At 44.2% G+C, this 19,159-nt stretch overlaps 1 protein-coding gene across 2 annotated transcripts in view; it reads right to left on the reverse strand.

Annotated features, from left to right (window-relative positions):
* Nucleotides 1-16,435, reverse strand: part of LOC149315435 (transmembrane 9 superfamily member 4) — a 36,063-nt gene extending 19,628 nt beyond the window's left edge. The window contains exons 1-5 of one of the 2 annotated variants that reach the window (XM_089513453.1): nucleotides 16,343-16,435; nucleotides 7,396-7,509; nucleotides 2,272-2,371; nucleotides 554-722; nucleotides 313-442 (exon numbers count right to left, since the gene is read on the reverse strand). In XM_089513453.1, the coding sequence (XP_089369579.1) occupies nucleotides 313-442; nucleotides 554-722; nucleotides 2,272-2,371; nucleotides 7,396-7,509; nucleotides 16,343-16,363 (534 nt within the window). In that variant the 5' untranslated portion in view covers nucleotides 16,364-16,435. Of the gene's footprint in view, nucleotides 1-312; nucleotides 443-553; nucleotides 723-2,271; nucleotides 2,372-4,079; nucleotides 4,163-7,395; nucleotides 7,510-16,342 lie in introns of those variants that run through there. The other variant, XM_089513452.1, reaches the window with a different exon arrangement.
* Between the last annotated feature and the right edge of the window lie 2,724 nt (nucleotides 16,436-19,159).

A 19,159-nucleotide genomic window follows, 5' to 3' on the forward strand; every position in this document is an offset into this window, starting at 1 on the left:
ATCAGTGGGTCAGAATTTATTGTGTTCTTAAGATTCCATTTGCAAGATTAGGATCTATATTTCAGCAGGAGGTGAAAAGATTCATGAAAAATGTAAAGTCCTACTCTTGCCAGATTCAAGCTTTTTAAACTGAGCATATTTTAAGAAGTGTACTGTTTTGAATCCCAAAACAAAAAGAAACAGAAGTGGTCCTTGAGGAATTCAGAAGTCTACAACTTTAAAAAGATCAAGATGACTCTCTGTTATCCCCTCCCTCAATCTCTTAATGGTTCCTCTGAACCCTCTTCCCTAGGTCAGTATAGACATCTTCACCTTACTGCTGTCCATGAAGCCAAGCCGGTAGCCATGCTCAAATTGTATGTCCTTCTCCTTGTTCTTCTCTTCCTCCTCATGGTTTGAGTAAAACTCCAGCCTTGTGGCCACTGGCAAATTGTCGGCGATGCTGCAACAACAAGCCTTTATGTCAGCCCTATTTGCCCTCTGTCACCTATTTTGGCCCTTTTGTAAGGAGAGATGCCTGGTGGGAGTTGATACCCAGGGCAGAAAGACTTACAGGTGGACATAATACTCCTCCTGGATTCGTTCAGCAATCAGCTTGCTCTCTTCCTTCTTCAGAACAACTGGCTTATTTGGAACATTACACAAAACCTCACACTTCTTCTCACTGTTCATGAAAACCTGGAATGGAGTGTTGACAATCCGATCCCCTCGGAGGACCTCACCTGCAGGAAGGGCAGACAGCAAAGAATACAATTTGAGAAGAAGATTTCCAAACCCAGAGGCACAACAATCCCACCCTACCCCATTTTAATCTCCACTACCTCCAGCTAAAAACATCTGGGCTGTCTGAGCTGCTAGTAGAGAGCAGCCCATGTTGACTTAGCTAGATGAAGCAAAGGCTGAACTTAGAACAAGGCAGTTTACCTTTGAGGACTACAACTCTATAATCCCTCAGACAACATTAGGGAAGCTTGTTCTCTGCCAATTCAGAGACTGCAACATGAATCAATGGGTGCAACTACAAGAAAAGAGATTTCACCTAAACATTAGCAAGGAATGTTTTGACTGCAAGAGCTGTTCAACAATGGAATGGGCTGCCCATCTTTGGAGACCTTCAAACAGGTTAGATGGACATCCTTCAAGTTCTCACTTCTGGGGTGAACTCTCAGCCAAATTTTGGCAATGGTTATGCACTATGGCACTGGCCACCGCAGCAATTATCCTCCCTTGTCCACAGAGGAGAAACAATTTCCATTGTTCTAAACTTCTTGGATGGACATTCACAGTTCCTTTTAAGAAGTACTCCTATTTCCGCCTCCTAGGATGAAGCATCTCCCATGCAAGGTCACATAAAACCCATCAGCAACAGCTCCATCAAAGCTCTTCTGGTTTCTCATTGTGTTTCAGTCTACTAGAAAGAATATTCAAAAATATTTAAATAAGTAATGAAAAATTGGGGTTTCCTGAGCGTCAGAAAATCTTGATGAGGAAAATACTGGACAGAGAAGAATCTTTGCTATTGCTCATTCTGTACAGTAAGTAAAAAATTTTGCACTGAAAATACATTTCCTTCAGAGATAACTTTATTTTCTGTAAAGAAAACAATATTTGCATGCATTATTTTTGCCCCACACTGTCAAAAGTCTTTTAAAATTACAATTTTAGGCCTTTGTTTCCATGAGGAGAAAGTCTGTAAAATTATTCATTCTTGCCTGCAAGCATAAAATTTATGAAGCTTTATATCTCTAGAAGCTACAGGAAAAGGCTGGAGGCAAGAAGGACTGCTGTATGCCTCCCTCCACACCAACCAAAGCTACCTACCCAGACCTACTATGAAGTCACTGCAACTCTCCTCCGTCAATGGTTGTTTGTGCTAAAAGGTGAGGAAGAGATTTAAGTGTCTGGCTATGTGCCCACAGCCAGACCTGAAATGCTAACAGCATCAACTGAGATCACCAGAGGATCCCAATGGACCTTGGTGGAGGATGTAATCATTTTGCACCTGGCTATAGGGACACAGCCACAGTTTTCTGATCCCTCACCACTCTCCCCAGGCACTGAATCACCATGTGGTAGTAGGGAGGGCTGCAGCTACTCTGTGGTCAGTCCTGCAGTCAGTGAATGGCCATCTGTAGTGTAACCCTGCGTGCAGAACTATTACACTATTCCAAACCCATACAGGATTGTGACCAAACAGTGAAGCGTCAAACATGTGCAGGGTGAAGTCAAAGGCCTGGTGCTGAGACTCAGATAGAAGGCAATGTGTCTTACCTAGATTCTCTGCTTTATATGTGATTTTAGGAGGCTGGCAGAATGGTAAGGAGTAATATTCGTAAGGTAACTGGGTTCGCGAACTCGTAAGCTTCACAGCCTGAAAGAAGAGAACATTGCTGTCAGCAACAGTATCTGCAAATCCAATTCGGGGCTGGGGCAGCTTCGAACATCTCTTCTTCTCCTCCCTTCCAACAATACATAGCAATGCAATACCAACTATACACTGAAGGAAGGTCCAAGAGCAAGATTCTAGACTCCAGACCACACTGGCTTTGCCCACAAAAACCATTCTTATGCATAGAAAATGCTGAACCCAACTGGCACTGTGCTGGAAATTTTCAAGGGAAGATAAAACTCCCAGTTTTAAGCCAGAAAAAAGCCAGACTTCTCAGAAGGATTGGATGCTGCCCAGAGCCTAGGTTTGATCTTCTCCAAAGAGACTGCTAACCACACCAGAACCATACATTAGTGGTCTAAGGAAAACTTAACATCCTGCAGCACTTGATTTCACCCCACAAAATGCTCAGACACAGGAAGCTGCTGTGGCTTCTGGCTGGTTTGAAAATTTGGGGAACTGAACCAACTTCAAAAATAAAACATACTTAACACCTACAAAACTGAAACATTAAGTACTTCTAAAATGTTTCAGAGCAGTCACCTTCCAACCAAATCATGTCTGGGGGGGTTCCCATTTCAGTTTTTTAAATATACATGTTGGTTTCCCTGCCCTCTCTCCCTCCTCTTTTTCTATAGGCCTACTTAGAGAGAAGGGCAACAATCAGCCTGCCTTAAAAGATCACCTTCCTCTGATTTTGGGTCTCCCTCAACAGTCATTCAGCAGCCTTCACATAAACAAACAAACAAGCTTCATTTATATACCGCTTCATACCGCCTAAGCAGTGTCTAAGCGGTTTACAACTGTAAGCTAATTTGCCCCCAACAATCTGGGTACTCATTTTAGTGACCTCAGAAGGATGCAAGCCTGAGTCAAGCTTGAGTCCTTTTGCTGGTCTTGAACTCGCAACCTTATGGTTTTGAGTGAGTGGCTGCAGTACAGGCATTTAACCACTGTGCCACCAGGGCTCCTTACGTCAGACTGTAGAAGATGGAGAGAAAGGATGGAGAGGCAGTCCATCTGTTTAGCTAAGACCCCAACAATTTTTTTTATTCCTCTTCTCTCTGAACCATTTTCATTACAGCTAATCATTAGTAGAAAGTGGTAATGTTAAGAAATGGTGCCTGGATTTTCTTGTTTTCCTTTGGCCTTTCCATCTATTTTTGCCTTGTGTGTCATGTCTTTTTAGACTGTAATCCACCCCCCCCCCACACACACACACACAGCATGAAGACACATCAAGATGCTCAGAAGGCGGATGTTTTAAAATCACAATGTGTGTATTCTTTTAAGCTGAAACACACTGGGCTTTTCTACTAACAAAACACGTTTTAAGCATCTTGAGATGTGATTCCCAATTTCTTCTGGGGATTTCTTTGGATGTTCCTCTGTTTCCGCTTCATCTGTAAGCCTGAGGGCAGGATGTATTATGCTTTTTACTGACCCAATAAAGCTCTGGGAATCATTCGTGATGAACAGCACAGTTGAAATAAATGAATAAACAGGATCTACACAGATCAACTCTGTGAATATTAAATTATATTCACATTCATTATCTCAATAATCCTTTAATATTTCTATATTAGCCAGCATTCAGAGCCTCTGACAAACGCGTCCGCCGAGCTGCCGCTCCCAACCCGGAAAATACGGTACCGGGAAAATTCAGAAAACTGTTATTCTATCTATTTACATGCGCAAGAATTGTCTTCGCAAGGTTCTGGAAACAGAACTCCACCCCCTCAATAGAGAAATGGCTCATGAAGATTTTTGAAACAGCAGAACTGGACAGAATGACTTCCTGGACCAAAGGGAAAAGTGAAGAACAAGTAAAAGAACAATGGTTACCGTTCTACACCTACATTAAGGAAAGATGGAAAAACACTTTACTATACTGATTCGAAGAATACACACTATTGGGCCAAAGAGGTCAAACAATCTCTCTTACCTCTCATCTTTTTTAAGAACTGTACGTGTTTGACTCTAGGGGTAAACAACTCTAATAGAGGAGGCTCTTTGAAGATGTAAATTGTCAAAACATAATGTGTTTCTGCGCCAGGAGCTTTATTGTAAATATAAGGGAGAAATATTTCTCTATGGAAAGCTGACAGAAAGACATCAAGAATCTACTCACAGAACCAGATAGGGGGAAGTTGGTAAAGAAACAGTTTATTTAAACAAGTTGATAACAAAATCAAAATAGGACATCCCAAAGAGAGAAGAAAAAGACAGGAAAATACACCTTCTTTTTGATTTATCTCTGGGATGCCTTTTACATTTTTATGTTTGAAGATTAGATATTAAGAAAGAAACAAAAATAAGACATAACAAAGGAATATAACAATTGAAGGCGGCATCAACTGACCAACAGGAAGTGCCTTATTGTTGAATGTTATTTTAGTCATGGCTTGTGATGTTTGGATGGAGAAGGTATTAGTTGTACTATTAATGTGTAATATGTTGTTTGTATTTGTATATGTGGATGTTTATTTTGGTGATGTCTGTTATGAGAGTATGTCTTTGTTTGTCTTTATGAAACTGAAAATAAAGTTAAAAAAAAAATTAGCCAGCATTATTTTCCTCTAGGTTACAGCATTGTTTCCAACCACTTAAAGCCTATGGCTAGAGAACCAATGAGGAAGAGCCAGAAGCAGCAGAATTCCTGGAGACCAATCCAGTCAAAGCTGATGTGCCAACAATTTGGGAGAGGGAGACACAACCATGCCGCATTTTCTCACTGCAGTTAACAGTATCTGAAAGTTCTTGACTTAGGTTAGGCTGTGTCCACAGTGCCAACACGTCAAAACAAATATGATAACCAATGGGGACATTACTCCTAGGATTAACACAGCTTGCAAACAGTTCTATAATGTCCAAGATCAGGCTCAAAGGGTTTGCAGTAGAACAACTGGAGAAGAATTCTTCCTTTTGATGTTGAACAAACAGAAATCCACAAAGCATTTTAGGGGAGACTTCTGTCACTATTTGGCAAATAGCGCACTGCCATTTCAAGGTTTCCATAAGGTTTGACACACCAGTTGTTTCAATGGTCAAGTACCACCCATTCAGCATGGACCAAATACTGTCATGTTCCTCAGAGATGGCACCGTCCAGAAGAATTGACACCTGCCTTTTATTCATGGACATGAGAAAACTCAATGTGCTCGCTCAATGTTAAACCTAACAGTGTTCTTTTTTTCTACCTTACTGCCTACCAGTTATAAACAGAACTGTATACAGTCACAAAGGCCACTGATGAATGGGTAGAGCAGGAGTGGGAATTACACTCTCCATGCCCTTTTTGTAAACTCCTGCCTGTAGCTCTTTTGTTATTTTCAAAAAAGCAACTCACAGAACACACAACCCACTACAAGGTACGGTGGGCTCTTGCACCTTGTTTTTTCTTATTAGTATATATATCATGCCCTATGAGGAGAGACTTAGGGAGCTGGGTATGTTTAGCCTGGAGAAGAGAAGGTTAGGGGTGATATGAAAGCCAGGTTAAATATTTACCTGGCTTGAATCCCATTGTGGGAGAAAGGTGGGATATAAATTATTGAGATAAATAAATAAATATTTGAAGGGGTGTCATATTGAGGTTGGAGCAAGCTTGTTTTCTGCTGCAAGCTACGGGAAAAGAGATTCCACCTTAACCTTAGGAAGAACCTTCTGACAATAAGAGCTGTTTGACAATGGAACATACTTCTTCAGAGAGTGATGGAGTCTCCTCCTATGGAGGTTTTTAAACAGAGGCTGGATGGCCACCTGTCAGAGGTGCTTTGACTAAGAGAGTTCCAGCATGGCAGGGTGTTGGACTGGATGGCCCTTGTGATCTTCCAACTCTATGATTCTATACATTTAATTCACATTCCCTATCCCCTCTGGTTATGGAAAGTGACAGGCAGAACACAACCCTGGCAGAAACAAAATTAGGGAAACTTTGGCGCGTTACATACCGCCAGATTGCGGCGGTCTCCCGCCGCCACCGCTTGCAGCGTCCGGGAGCCACAGCGGCCAAACCGCGCGGCTCCCGGACACTCCGAGGAAGGAGTGTGAAAATCGTGCTCCTTCCTGGGCCCCGGAAAAGACATCGCGAGGTGCTAGTCGCGCACTCATGGTGTCACTTCCGGGGCATGACGTGCGGACGCACAGCGTCCGCTACGTCAAAATGGTGGCGGCCGTGTGGAACGGCCGCTGCCATTTGTTACAGACTCTGTCCGTAATAGGAGTAGGGGCATCTAGAAGAGACGCCCCTTTTTCAAACTGGGACGTCCTGAGGACGTCCGAAATGGCGGTCTATAACCCACCATTGTTAACAAAAACGAAGAGAACATCCTCAGCTCACAGATGGATGCTTTTCCAGAACAGGAAATAGAATTGCCCAACTGTGAAGTCTGATGGAACAAATTTCTTCCTGTCCAGATCTCCTATCTGAACCTTGGGTGCTTTTCCACAATAACTGGAACCTGGCCTGGGTACTTCTTACAAATTTGATCCCCCTCAGAGCAGTACTGCTCAAAGCAGTGCTCCTGCTTGAAGACAAACTTCATGCTGGTGGTAGTGGCAGTGGCATCTTGTTTTAACAAGAAATCCAGCCTTTACCAAAAAGAGAGGTGACCAAATTTCATTAGGCAGGGAAAGGAGGAACATGAAGTGGTGGAAAATGGCCCTTAGGCTCTATGGAAGTTGCTCACCCTGAGTCACAGTGTTTGACTAGGACCAGAGAGAACAAAGTTCACATGATAACTCCACTATTCAATGACATTGAGCTTGTCAAACAAACTCAGTCTGACCTACCTCATAAGCTTGTAGTGAGGACTTGTAAAGGAAAAAAACCTATATATGCCATCCTGGAAGGATGGAATAACAAGTTTTAGAATTCATTGCTTCTTAAGAAGGTCATATTATTGTTTCACAACTATTATCCAATTTGGATTTTTATTATTCACATAAATATTTGGCCAGATCTTTTTAGGCCAGCCAGATGTCCATATCAAACATCATCCTACCTTGATTTCTACAGGATCATTTTGATGAAAGTTCCTAGGTGCAACGCCTGGCACATAGAAGCAGCTCACTCTGTGGCATATGAGCAGTAGTACTAGCTGACATGTGAGCCTCTCCTGCAAAAAGAAAGCAGATGTTGTTGCTGGAACCAAACCCATTCACAGCTACACAGAAGCAATTCCCAACACAGCATGTTTATTTTTTTAAAAAAGGCTGACCACACAACTGACCCACAAAGTTGGCTCAGTAATTTGGGGCAAATCTGCAAGACTTGAAGAAGTTGCAAGAAAAGATGTTTTTTTGCTGCTGCTATCAAGTCCCATGGGAGCTTTTCTTCAAGTGAAGGGAACTCTAGTAGAAACTGAGACCACTCCAAAGGTCTCACAGAGCAAGCAACACCAAGCAGGCACATTAGGAAGAACTTCCTGACAGTAAGAGCTGTTCAACAGTGGAACACATCCCCTCGGAAAGTAATTGAGTCTCCTTATTTGGAGGTTTTTAAAGAGAGGATGTATGGCCATCTGTTAGGAATGCTTGGATTATGTCTTTCTGCATGGCAGAAAGAGTTGGATGCGATGACCCATGTGGTCTCATCCAACTCTATGATTCCAGCAGAATCCTGTGTCTTTCTGTTTGGGGCTACACAATTTCAGACCGAATATGTACATGCAAATATGGAAGGTCTAAACCAGGCTTGGAGAAAGCACAGCCTGTCAGCCATGTGCAGCCATAACCAACTTTTTTGTGTGTGGCACCCCCAAGCCTCCCACCAAGACTTCCCAAAGCCCCCAGATCTGCCTTTTTTAACAATAAGCTGCCCCTAAAAGCTGTCTGAAGAACAGGACTAACTGAAACACTCCAACTTGCTGCCCCTCACTCCTGGAACCTTCTTCCCCCACAAGCAAGAGCCATTACTTCTTTAACCAGCTTCAAAACGGAGTTGAAAACCATCCTGTTCAGAGAAGCCTTCCCAGGCATTGTATAATTGTCACTTACTATTTGATGCTCTTTTGATGCCTGTTTATCGAACCATTTCCTGTATTGCTATGTACTGTATATGTATTATCCTACTTGAGAGTATGTATTTTCCCTGGAAGAAGATTAACCATCCATTATGAAGCCAAGCCCTCCCTCCAGTCCATCTGCCTTGGTCCAGGCCTTGGAGGTAGAGAGGAACTGCTGGACCTCTTGCCCTTTCCCTCCACCGCTCCCTTCTCCTTCTGTGTCATGTCTTTTTAGATTGTAGCCCAAGGGCAGGGAACCATCTAAATAAAAAGATTGTAAATTTACAGCGCTTCATAAATAAAGGTTAATAATAATAACAAGCCCCCAAACCCTCCTAAATTATGAGGAGGACCTCAAAGACTTCTTTTGACACCCTCAAGGCTTCCAGATACCCCAAAATGCCCTTTTCTTGAATCCAAAAAGGAGTGAATTTTCCCTCCTGGAAACCTCAGGGAGAGGTGCTATGACTTTTAAACAGGTTTCAGATCATTTTTTGTGGGTTTTTCGGGCTATGTGGCCATGTTCCAGAAAAGTTTCTTCCTGACATTTCGCCAGCATCTGTGGCTGGCATCTTCAGAGAATGCTTTGCCTGGAAAAATTGGGTGTATATATACTGTGTGAGCCTGGGAATGCAGGAGTGATTTGCATGTTTATCCCTATACTGTTTAAACATTAAACAATACCCAGTTATTAAAAACCAGATGTGGATATTTGGAAACTTGTTTTAGGCTCTTGGGGTTTGGAGCATATTTTTTGCAGTCTACATAGCCCCCAGAGGGTCCCTGAGGCAGAAAGTTAGCCCACAGACTCACCACATTTGCCCACCCTCGATGTAAACCCTACCCCACATAAAATATACTCCATGCATTTTAAACAGAAACGACTAGGCATGGGGAGTGAATCTATCTTAGCACTTCTCCACACTATACTAATTGTGCCTCAAGAAGAATACTATGTCCAAGGTGTTGAGGGAGGCGTCTACTTTCAAATATTCATCCACACAATGAATTAGTATAGCAAGTTGTATCAGCTTCATTACTCAGGCCAGGATCGCAACTATGCTGCTTAAAGAAGTACACTGGAATATTTCTTTATTTTGCTACAAATGCCATTTTCTCCCACACTTTTACTTTTAAGATCCATTTATACACAAATTGGTCTCTAATAATCAAGCATGAATCAGTCCAGTATCGCAACTATGCTGCTTAAAGTTATTGATAATGGGTGGGCTTTCAATGTTTTATGAAGAATTATATATATTAAATATATAAAGTCAGTGTGGTATTAAAAGAACTGGCAAATGTAATATCGGAGCCATTGGCAATGATCTTTGAGAACTCCTGGAAAACAGTAGAAACCCCAGCAGACTGGAGGAGGGCAAACATTGTCCCCATCTTCAAAAAGGGGAAAAAAGAGAATCCCAACAATTATCCTCCAGTTAGTCTGACATCAATCCCAGGAAAGATTCTGGAGCAGATCATTAAACAGAGAGTCTGTGAACATCTAGAAGGCAATGCCATCATCACAAAAAGTCAACATGGGTTTCAGAGAAACAAGTCATGCCAGACAAATCTAATCTCTTTCTTTGATAAAATTACCAGCTTGGTAGATGAAGGGAATGCTGTGGATATAGTATATCTTGATTTCAATAAGGCTTTTGACAAAGTTTCCCATGACATTCTTGCAAACAAGCTTATAAAATGTGGGATAGACAAGGCAACTGTTACATGGATTTGTAATTGGTTGACTGACCGAACGCAAAGGGTGCTCAACAATGGCTCTTTTTCAGCCTGGAGAGAAGTGACCAGTGGGGTCCCACAGGGCTCTGTCCTGGGCCCAGTGCTATTCAACATCTTTATCAATGACCTGGATGACAGAATTGGAAGCATTCTTATCAAATTTGCAGATGACACCAAATTAGGAGGAGTAGCTAACACCCCAGAGGACAGGATCAACATTCAAGATGACCTGAATAAACTAGAAAGTTGGGCCACAGCTAACAAAATGAACTTCAACAGGGAGAAATACAAGGTACTGCACTTAGGGCGGAAAAATAAAATGCACAGATATAGGATGGGAGACACATGGCTGAACGAGAGTTATGTGTGTGAAAGGGATCTGGGAGTCCAAGTAGACCACAAGCTGAACATGAGTGAACAGTGTGATGCGGCAGCTAAAAAGGCCAATGCAATTTTAGGCTGCATCAGTAAGAGTATCGTATCTAGATCAAGGGAAGTAATAGTGCCACTCTATTCTGCTTTGGTCAGGCCCCACCTGGAATATTGTGTCCAGTTCTGGGCGCCACAATTCAAAAAGGATGTTGAAAAACTGGAACGTGTCCAAAGCAGGGCAAGTAAAATGGTGAGAAAGGTCTAGAAACCATGTCCTATGAGGAACGACTCAAGGAGCGGGGATGTTTAGCCTGGAGAAGAGAAGGTTAAGAGGTGATATGATAGCCCTGTTTAAATACTTGAAGGGATGCCATACTGAGGAGGGAGCTGACTTCTTTTCACTTGCTCCAGAGACTAGGACCTGGAGCAATGGATGCAAGCTACAAGAAAAGAGATTCCACCTCAACATTAGGAGGAACCTCCTGACAGTAAGGGCTGTTCGACAGTGGAACAAACTCCCTCGGAGTGTAGTGGAGTCTCCTTCCTTGGAGGTCTTTAAACAGAGGCTAGTTGGCCATCTGTCGGAGATGATTTGATCTGGATTCCTGCATGGCAGAATGGGGTTGGACTGGATGGCCCTTGCGGTCTCTTCCAACTCTATTATTCTATGATTCTATGAGTTGTGGACTAGGAGACAAGGGTCCAAGTCCTTATTCAACCATGGAAACACACTGGGTGATCTTGGGCAAGTCACTCTCTCAGCCTCAGAGGAAGACAATGGTAAACTTCCAGTGAATATATCTTGCATCTATGATAGGGTCAGCATACATTGGAATAGAAGCCACCTAAATAAAATATAGATATATAGCTAATTTTTTCAGGTTCTAGTGGGTAGGATCAAAACTAGAGGGTCCAAATTACATGAAGGGACAGTGTTCAACAGTGGGAAAAGCTACAGCAGAAGGTGATAGACCTTCATGGGGATTTCTAAACTTTGCTACATTCTAGACAAGCTTTAGATCTATGGGTTTCTTTCCTTAAAATCACATAATGCCATCCTCTATGTGGAAATTGTCCATGCCATCATTTTTCCCATTTGTATGTAAGGGCCTGAAATCTGGACAGTAAAGAAAGCTGATAGGAAGAGATAATTTAAAATGTGGTGCTGGAAGAGTTGCCATGGACTGTCAAAAGGGCAAATAAATGGGTTCAAGATCTCACCAGAAGCAGAGGACTAAAAAGATACTATTGTACTTGAGCACAATATCATGAGTAGATATGACGCCTTATAAAAGACAATAATGCTTGGTAAGGTGGAAGGCAGTCAGAAGAGGGAGACTACATTACAGGTGGATAGATTCAATCAAGAAAACGATGGACGCCCTGAGTTTGAAAGAGCTTAGCAAGGCTCTTGATAACAGAATGATTTGAAGGTCTCGCGTTCATAGTGTCACCGTAAGTCGAAACCAGCTAGACAACAATGTGGAAATAGTATACTGTGTAGATTAACATTAAAGGGGGAAAAAAGAAACCTTGAGAAGGTTACACTAATGGGGTTGTCATCTGAATACAGCCTTGAAATGATCAAGTGACCACAAAATGACAATCCCATCAACAGCTAATATTCCATTGCCTTGACCCTACAACTATAAATCTGAAGCACCTCAGGCCTGTGTGGTTCTCATTTACTGATGAAGGTTTCGCTGTCGACTGCATGTACTAACTAGTGACTGTCATTCAGAAGGAAAAGGAGACCTACCCTCTGCTAGAAGTGAAGCTGGGCTTCTACACATACAGTTTACAGAAGCATGAACTTTTGGCTTGGGTTATGCAAGAGAAACCAAGACAGAGAGAGATTAGTACAATTCCACAAGTGGCTTTCCTCAAAACAGAAATAGCATGCCAGGCTCATCCCAAATAACTTCATGTAACCACATGGCACAGCTGTCTGGACAAAGCAGGAAACCTCAAATACTGCAACATCTTCCAAGACAAAGGAGCCGCCTCAGCTGAACTAATATAGTTGTAGAATCCAAAGATATAGCTGTGTTAGTCTATAGAATCAATATGCAAAGAGATCATGTAGTGCCTTTGAAGCTAACTGAAAGAAAGAAGTTGGCAGCATGAGCTTTCCTAGACTTCAGTGTACTTCAGTAAAGCAACTTCTTTCTTTTGGTTAGTCTCAAACGTGTTACAAGATCTCTCTGCATACTAGATGTGTAAAACAAAAAACTCTACAACTAATGGGGATAAAGCCACACTGAAGAAATAACAGCAAGCATGCCTGTTACAAAAAGCACTAAGTAGAGATGGGAAGGAAGATAATGGAAAAGTTACTTTTTTGGAATAGTTCCATACTAGCTGAGAGAAACAATCTCTCCACACTCTTAAGGAAAAAGTAATTTCCATTTCCTGACAGGTGAAATCACACTTTCAGGTATGAGAGTTCTCCTGTCCCCTATTCACATCTATTTCATATCAATCCCTACCATACTACATGACACAGATCAGATTTTGGAAGCGGAGGAGGATCAGGGCTGGTTAGCAGTTGGGCAAGAGACCACCAGCAATTAGGATTGGGTAAGGAAACACAAGACAGACGTTGATGACAATTCTAGGTTAGATGGACCACTAGTCCAACTCAGTATAAGGCAGCTTCATATGTTGATAGCCTTTACGTTGTTTTTTTTAAATGGGCTTTCAAGTCATTTCAGACTTATGGCAACCCTAAGGGAAACCTATCATGGGGTATTCTTGGTAAGATTTAATAATAATAATAATAATAATAATAATATGTTTTATTTATATACCGCTATTCCAAAGATCATAGCGGTGAACAGCAAGTAAGCTAATTAGCAAGTAAGCTAATTTGCCCCCAACAGTCTGGGTACTCATTTTAGCTCCCTCCTCGGAAGGATGCAAGCCTAAGTCGAGCTTGGGCCCTTTTGCTGGTCTTGAACTCGCAACCTTGTGGTTTTGAGTGAATGGCTGCAGTACAGGCATTTTCCCACTGCGCCACCAGGGCTCCAAGATTTGTTCAGAGGAGGTTCGCCATTGCCTTCCCCTTGAGGCTGAGAGTGTGTGAGTTGATCAAGGTCACCCAGTGGGTTTTCATGGCCAAGCAGGGAATCGAACCCTGGTCTCCAGAGCTATAGTTGAACATTCAAATCACTACAGCCCACTAGCTCTCTATGCTAGCCTTTATATACCACCATAAAATGCTGCAAACACCCAGTCTCACCCGACTGCAAAAATTAAACAGGATTACCCTAAACAATGTGGCAGCAGCCAGAAAAGGCTGTACTGGGCTAGAGGGGCCAATTATCTGACTCTAGATAAGGCAGGTGATGTTTACATCCCTCACTCCCAGCACCACGCAATGTGTGGACTGAGTGCTCCTCCTGGAAAACCAAGCCCTATGAGGAGCGACTCAGGGAGCTGGGGATGTTTAGCCTGGAGAAGAGAAGGTTAAGAGGTGATATGATAGCCATATTTAAATATTTGAAGGAATGTCAAATTGAGGAGGGAGCAAGCTTGTTTTCTGCTGCTCCAGAGACTAGGACATGGAGCAAGGGATTCAAACTACGAGAAAAGAGATTCCACCCCAACATTAGGAAGAACTTCCTGACAGTAAAAGATGTTGGAATACATTGCTTCGGAGAATGGTGGTGTCTCCTTCTCCTTCTGGAGGTTTTTAGACAGAGGCTGGATGGTCATCAGTCAGGGGTGCTTTGATTGTGAGTTATTATTACTATTATTATTAATTTCATTTTCTTATATCCTGCCTTTCTCCCAATATGGGGACTCAAGGCAGCACTCTCAGCCAGAGGGCTCACAGACCTCCTTAAACGACAAAGTTCCTGCATGGCAGAAGGGAGTTGGATAGTCCTTGGGGTCGCTTCCAGCTCTACGATTCTAGGATTCCTGATCAGGGCTGGCAGACTGAAATGTGGAGACCTGGAATGGCTGCAAAGGAGACGTGGTGAGTTTCACTTATCAAGTAAGAGCCAACATAATGAGGTGGTTTGAATGCTGGACTACAATCTGGAAGACCAGGATCCAAACCCCCGCTTGGCCACAAAACCCCATGGTAACCTAAAGCAAGTCTCTCAGCCTCAGAGGAAGGCACTGACAAAAAATAAAAACCCTTCTGAATGAACTTTGCCAAGGAAACCCCACGATAGGATTGTCTTACGGCCGCCGTAAGTCAGAGACGTCTTGAAGGCAAACAACGATTAAACATTCTCAGCCGGGGGCTCAGAGCCAGGCCCCAAAATTCCCCAGAGGCAGCCGGATCAGTCAAAGCAGAACAACAGCATGAAGTCAAAGGCTTTCATGACTGGCAGCCACAGTTTTTTGTGGGGTTTTCAGACTATGGGATCGTGTTCTAGAATCAGAGAACCATAGAGCTGGAAGAGATGACAAGAACCATCCAGTCCAACACCCTTCTGCCATGCAGGAACTCACAATCAAAGCATCCTCCACAGATAGCCATCCAGCCTCTCTTGAGAAACCCACAAAGGAGGAGACTCTGCCGCCCTCCGAGACAGCAACGCATTCCACTGTCAGGCAACTTTTACTGTCAGGAGGTTCTCCCTAATGTTGAGGTGGAATCTCTCTTCCTGCAGCTTGCATCCATTGCTCCACTGTGTCTTACACTCTGGAGCAGCAGAAAACAAGCTTCCATGCTAATGACAACCACCCAGGGGGGGGGGGGGGGTCCCAGGAGACAAGGGATCATTCATCAAACAGGCCCCTTGAGGCCTTGCCATTCAACCACAGAACAATACACTGGTTAACATGGAAGTCACTCCTCCCTATTCAGGGCCACACAGTGTGTGTGTGTGTGTGTATATGTGTGTGTACGCCCCGCTCTCTTCCACGCCAGCATTCTCTTGTAGAAACCCAGAACTATAACCAGAATTCGCAGGGAGATGCAGAGCGGATTGTTAAAGAAACATCGTTCATTTAGCAGAAGCGTCCCAGGAAGGAAATACATCCAATGGATCATTGCATAATTGTCACCTGCTATTTGATGTTCTCTTGTTGCCTGTTTTATTGAATCACTTCCTGTTTTGCTATGTATTTTATATGCATTATCCTACTAGAGAGGCCCCTTCCCCACCACCTTCCCTTCTCCTTTTGTGTCGTGTCTTTTTAGATTGTAAGCCTGAGGGCAGGGAACCGTCCAATTAAAAAGATTGTATGTACAGCGCTGTGTAAATTTACAGCGCTATATAAATAAAGGTTAATAATAATGATAATAATCTCAAAGTGAACCAAGCTTTTATAGTACTTTGAACAAGGAAAACTACGAATGGCATTGCGTTGGTTACGCATAGAACAGAGGCCTTCCCCATTGGGTCCAAGGTCTGCCTCTCTCCATCCAAGCGTCCTCTGTATGCTTGGCTTCGCTGTCCCCCAAACTGCCTCAAGACCCGAAGCGAGGAGCCACTTCCAAAGCGGAGGAACCCTCTTTGCTCTCCCTCCAGACCCGACAGCAGTCCTCAGTTCCTGAGCACAGCAAGCATTTCTCAGCTTTACCCGATCTACTTCAATGGCAGAAAAACTACGGCATGATAGCGCAAGAAGAGCGCAGTGTGGCAATGCATAAGTTGCCAACGAGGAGAAGGAGCGCTGGGCTCCCTCTCCTTCGGGCCCCTGCGTCCCTCTCCGGCTGAAGGGCGGCGGCGGCGGCGGCTGCTGCTGCCCCGGCCTCTCCCCTCAGGAACCGCGGCGCCAGCGCTCCCTTCCCGGCCCCGAAGCCCCTTCCAGAGCCGGGGAAGCGGCCCTAAGGAGCCGAAGCGCCGGGGGTCCCGCTCTCGCCACTCACCAGCACCCCCGAGGCCGCCATCTTGGATCCACGTGTCGGCGGTGACGTCGGCGGAAGCGGCCTGCGGTTGGTCGAGGCGCCTCGTCTCCATGGAGACGGAAGCAGGCCTCAGAGGGCGGGCAGGAAATGGAGGAGGACGCCGCCGCCCCCCACCTTCTCTCAGGAAAGAGGCGGCGCCGAGGCGCTTCAGCCAATCGCAGGGCGCGGTAAGAAGCCATTTCCGGTTTCTCCATCTTAGGTATGGGCAGCGTAGGCCTACGCCGCCATTTTTGTTGAGGCCCCGTGGCCGCCATTTTTGTATTGGGCAAGAAGAGGGCTGGCGAAGGCCACCGGCCCCTCAGTGGCTGAGTGTAAGAGAGGCTCAAACGGCGGTTGCTTTTCGTGTGGCCTTAACTAAAGGTGCAGAAGCACACTGGCAGCCTTAAAGGCACAGGAGCCCTCTCCAGCATTCCACTCTGGCAACCTCAATTGAAGGCACAGGAGCCCTCTCCAGTTATCACACACGCAACTGTAATTAAATGTGTAGGAGCCCTCTCCACTTTTCACACTGGCAGCCTTAATTAAAGGCACAGGAGCCTTTGTTTTGCTTTCTTCAAGGGCTGCTGTTTTGAAGCCTGAGATGGAGTGCCATTCTGCAAATGGCTTTTGCGTGTTCCCATCCCTAATGTCTCATTTATGCCCATTGATCCTCTGGCGCAAAGCCTGGCCTGTTGCCCAATGCAAAGTGCCTGGCCTGTTGCCCAATGCATCCCTTCAAAGTGCCCAATGTGGAATTGATCTTCTGGTTTTCTCCCAAAATTGGGACTTAAGGTGGCTAAGCACCAGGGCAGAAAGCCAAATGCTCAAATGAATGCAGAACCAACTCCCCTTCGCCTCCTCCAGTCGCTAGAAACATAGGTCTCTGCAAACAGCAAAAACGGTGCTGAAAAAAGCACTGTTGGCCCAGTCAAGTCTCTATCAGGAGAACAGCTTTGGATACATGACAGAAATGTCTCTGTATCCTTTCTGGAAATCAGTTTAAAGGGATTCGTCCAAGGCCATTTGGACCTCAGGTGAGCAAGGAAACAGACTGCATCTCTGCTCAAACGGATGCTCTGAGAGAGTTGGGGACAGAAGGCGTTTTGAGACGTTGGCAGCAGCTCTGGGAACATGCACTCTGCAAAGTATTTGAGCCTCAAGCCATTTACGAGTTGAAAGGGAGCTTTAATCTAGGTCCAGAAGTGAATATGCAGCCTACTGAACTATGTTCAGAATAAACAAACAGCCGTGCCCTAACAGCCAGTCAGGATTCTGGCAATTGGTTTCTGCGGTTGCTGAAGTTGTGTTTAAGGGTGTTCTCACACATAAATGCTTCAGAGCAATTCATCCTGGGGGTTAGTAGCACATGAATCAGTGTCCAGGCTCTCAGTTGTCGACAAACACCTGCAATAATAATAATAATAATAATAGGCTTCCTCCCTTGCTTGTGTGCCGCCTGCATCTCCCTTGATGTAGCTACAAGAAGTGTAGATGTTTTTGCATCTGTACCAGAGAAAACAGAAGCTTGCCATGTTGTCCAAATACTGACAAACTCTGGTTAACCTTAACTACAGATTATGAAACAAACCAATATCAAACCATAGTTAATGAAGCAGGCTTGTTTTTACTAGCCATAGTTTAGAGTGCACAATACCAACTAAATAATAATAATAATTATTATTATTATTATTATTTATAGCCCGCCTTTCCCTGTGTTGGATCAAGGTGGGTAACAGCATGTAAAAAGAGAAAACAATAATATCAAAAGTATTCAAATTGGTCCGAAGAGAAACAATTTAGGCACACGGAGAGTGAAATTAGGGGATCAATTTGGGAAGGCCTGCCGGAAGAGATCTGTTTTTATTGCCTTCTTAAAGGCCTCGAAAGATGTTAGTTGGCGGATCTCATCCGGCAGATCGTTCCAGATTTTTGGAGCGGCAGAAGCAAATGTCCTCTGGGAGGTAGTTACTAGTCTAGTTCTCTGTGACTGTAGTAGGTTCTTCTTCCCTGAGGACCTGAGAGTGCAGGAAGGATTATATGGGAGGAGGCGTTCCCTCAGGTAAGCTGGACCCAAGCCATGTAGGGCTTTATAGGTAATAACCAACACCTGATACTGTGCCCGGAAGCTAATAGGCAGCCAGTGTAGGGATTTTAAGATAGGTGTGATAGAATCAGACTTGGAATTCCCAGTCACCAATCTGGCTGCCATGTTTTGGACCAGTTGCAGCTTCCGAACGTGACATAAGGGTTGCCCCATGTAGAGCGCATTGCAGAAATCGACACAAGAGGTTACCAGCGAATGTACAACCGTTTCAAGGTTTTCCCATTTCAGGAAGGGGCGTAACTGGCATATCAGCCGAAGCTGATAACAGGCACTCCTGGCTGTCGCATCAACCTGCGATGACAGGTGAAGTGACAAGTCAAGGAGCATCCCCCAAGCTATGAACACAGTCCTTTAGGGGAACTGTGACCCCGTCCAGTACTGGAGAGCTTATCACCGTTCCCGGATTAGGATTGCCTATAGTGAGTACCTCCGTTTTATTTGGATTCAATTTAAGTCTATTTTCTCTCATCCAATCCATTACCGACCTCAGACAGACTAAACTGCAGTCAGTCTATAACACAAGCATTTCCAAGGGTGAAAAGCCAGAGGAGAGGGGAGGTGTTCACAAGCAGAGGGGGAATCATAGAATCATAGAGTTGGAAGAGACCTCGAGGGCCATCCAGTCCAACCCCATTCTGCCATGCAGGAAATCTCAATCAAAGCATTCCTGACAGATGGCCATCCAGCCTCTCAAA

Source organism: Sceloporus occidentalis, unplaced genomic scaffold (genome assembly GCF_023333645.1).
Source record: "Sceloporus occidentalis isolate IW3139 unplaced genomic scaffold, rSceOcc1.0.p SCAF_3, whole genome shotgun sequence".
NCBI classification, from domain to species: domain Eukaryota; kingdom Metazoa; phylum Chordata; class Lepidosauria; order Squamata; family Phrynosomatidae; genus Sceloporus; species Sceloporus occidentalis.